The sequence below is a fragment of the Atta colombica genome, unplaced genomic scaffold, assembly GCF_001594045.1.
Source record: "Atta colombica isolate Treedump-2 unplaced genomic scaffold, Acol1.0 scaffold126, whole genome shotgun sequence".
Lineage (NCBI taxonomy): Eukaryota > Metazoa > Arthropoda > Insecta > Hymenoptera > Formicidae > Atta > Atta colombica.
The window spans coordinates 750,607-753,513 of record NW_017259213.1 but is presented as its reverse complement, the minus strand read 5'-3'; the positions used below and the strand labels follow the sequence as shown (position 1 = coordinate 753,513).

General features: G+C 27.2%; 1 protein-coding gene across 1 annotated transcript in view; it reads left to right on the top strand.

Moving 5' to 3' along the window:
• The window catches only part of LOC108694901 (venom protease-like), a 10,884-nt gene extending 8,528 nt beyond the window's left edge, over positions 1–2,356 (top strand). The window contains exons 4-5 of the mRNA XM_018204599.1: positions 1,765–1,991; positions 2,174–2,356. Coding sequence (XP_018060088.1) covers positions 1,765–1,991; positions 2,174–2,356 — 410 coding nt within the window. The remainder of the gene's footprint in view (positions 1–1,764; positions 1,992–2,173) is intronic.
• The last annotated feature ends 551 nt before the right edge of the window (positions 2,357–2,907 follow it).

Genomic DNA, 2,907 nt, shown 5'->3' with positions numbered 1-2,907 from the left:
AATAAAAAGTTTTTAATATTAATCAATTTATAAATTTTATTAATATAATAAAAAGTTATTTCTTAATCGTTAATCGTAAAAGTTATTTATTCAAAAAATATCATACTTTACTACTGGAGTTGTAAATTGGCATGCAATTTGAAGCATGTAATTCTTGCCTGAAATAGAAAATCTAAAATTTTTTTTGAATTAGATAATATTTTATCTTTGATGAATTAAAAAAAAAAAGAGAAAAGTATCAAATTGTAAGAATTGTGGAATCTTGAAGAAAAAAATAACGATTTTGAATAAAAAATTTCAATTTGGTTATACAGAAATAATTGTTTATACTAATTTTTTAATAAAATTTTTTAATAAAATTTGAATTCTTTAGGATAGTTGACAATTATATAACTAAAAAACCTTACAAGGGATCGATTAGTCGAATAGTTTTTAAGTAATCTTGTACGCCAATTTTGAAAAAGTGATTTCGAGAAAAACGCGTTAAAAAAATTTTTAGTATCGAAAAGTAGTGCTTGTTTGCAACTTACTGTTAATCTGTTATTCCAGGCCCAAACAGCAAACCTTCCGTTTTCTCATAAAACTTGTTTTGTCGCATTAGTTGCAATTTACGAGCTGTACCTCTTTCATGTTGTTTAATCGACGCCGTTCTTGCCTCGTAACTTGCTGCTTATTGTAATTGTCGTAATATTTTATAATGTTGGCTTATATTTATTTCCAACAACTGTACTATCTTTACAATTCCAGAATAGCCTTCATAGCCTTCAAAGGCATGTGCGGAAACGAAGGCAATGATTTCGATAATTTTTGCGCAAGAAATAAGTGTTTTGGAACGAGATGCCAAATGATGAAATTAAAACGTTCATTTGAGTTGCGTGTGTCCTCTTTGAAAATAAACATCTACTAAGCAGGGTTGATAAAAAACATATTTTAAACGTGTTTTAAACAGTTCAAAACATATTGCTTAATTAATGTTTTTAATATGTTTTTTTATAGTACTGTTTAAAGCATATTTGTTATAGTACTGTTTGAAGCATTAAAAACATATTCAAGAAGAAACACAATGTTTTATTCTTAAAAAAAAATATTAATCTTTATCAATCTTGCTGCTAAAGTCAATAATATCTTGCTAGGAACCGAGAAGTGGAGCACAATGGATGTTTTCACCACGCGTGCTGTATACCTGCATGTGTGACGCGTACCTGTTCCTCTAAGACTGTAACTACTAAAGTATTTCGAATTTAAAACTTTACAATTATATTTTCTGAGAGTAGTATTATTAAGAATCTTTATTTTAAACTGCATATGTGAGAACACAATTAATAGAAATTAAAATGCTTAACGATCGAAGCTGGATCTTTATTGCTTAAATAATTTAATCTTGAACTATTGTATACTATACTGTATATACTATATATGTACTTGCATATATACTATATTGTAGTCTTTCGAATTGCGCGCCGAATTGTTTTTACGGACTATAAACGCAATTAAATTACTCTAGTAATCGTGAATTAAATTGACAAGCCATTTTAATAATTTGATGCTACAATCAAGCATCATTATAAAGATAATATGTTAAAAAACTGTTAATAAATTTATTTATTTATATAATATTATAGTAATATTATTGATTAAAGTAAAAAGAATAAAAAATTTTGACTCTTTAAATCAGGTTCTCCCTTTAAAAAATATTATGGATATTAATATAATGTCGCAGCATTGACATTAAAAAATAGTTAAATACACATTTCTCTATTTTAGGAACTATTCGATCGATAAACCTTGCTTATGAAGATTCAGAAAATTTTGACGGTAAATCTGCTTTTGTGATCGGTTGGGGAATAGATCACACGAATAGCAAAGCTTCGACAAGACTTAAGTACGCCGCATTGCCGGTTATTAAAAATACTGTATGTAGGCAATTCTGGTACCAAATCACTGAGAAAGAGGTTTGCACGGCACCAGGATTAGGACGAGACGCTTGTCAGGTAAAATAATAAAAAATAGTCAAATAATGCTATAAAATAAATCACTATAAATACCTATAAGTGAAACTTTAATAACTATGAATCAACTCAAATATTTTTTAGCTAGTTTTAATAAATTGAAGGTATTTTTGAACATTGGCGGTTTTTTTTCATATATTTAATATTCGATATTTTACTTTTAGGGCGACAGCGGTGGCCCACTCATTGTAATTGAAAATGGCATGGACATTCAAATCGGTATTGTGAGTTACGGAGATGCATATTGTCCTAGCAATACACCCGGCGTTTTCACTAGAGTTTCTTCGTATACAAGCTGGATTCATGAAATTATGATGAAATCGTTTAATACAGACTATATTTTTTGATTTTTTTTAAATGTTAATATATTTAAATACATATGACAAATAATATTAAGAAGATTTATGTATATAAAATGTCCGTAAAAACATTAAATCCAAAATGTCATAATCAAATTGAAGAATTTAAATACAAAGATTGATATTAAAAAGTAGAATAGAATAAAATTTATTATATTTCAGCGTATTTACAGCCAAGAAGGGGACTTGATTTACATAAAGTTCTTAACTCATTCATACATCCATATCTCGTCCACAAGCTATCGCACATATATTATTATAAAAATTTTTAAATTTTGCTTATCCCTTTATTTCTCTTTTTTACTTTTCGGTGAAACCCTCTGTCTTCGCTTCTTTACCTATATTATTTCATTTTATTTCTTCTTGCTTTATTCGCTTTTCTCTCATAGTTATATCTATTTCTAATGTAATATACTTTCGTTCAATATCCGCATTGATATTAAAAAGTATATTTTGTATATGTGAAGTGATGAATAAGCTTAATACAGAATTTTTTTTATCATATACTTGATAATTTAAATACATTATATATATTACTA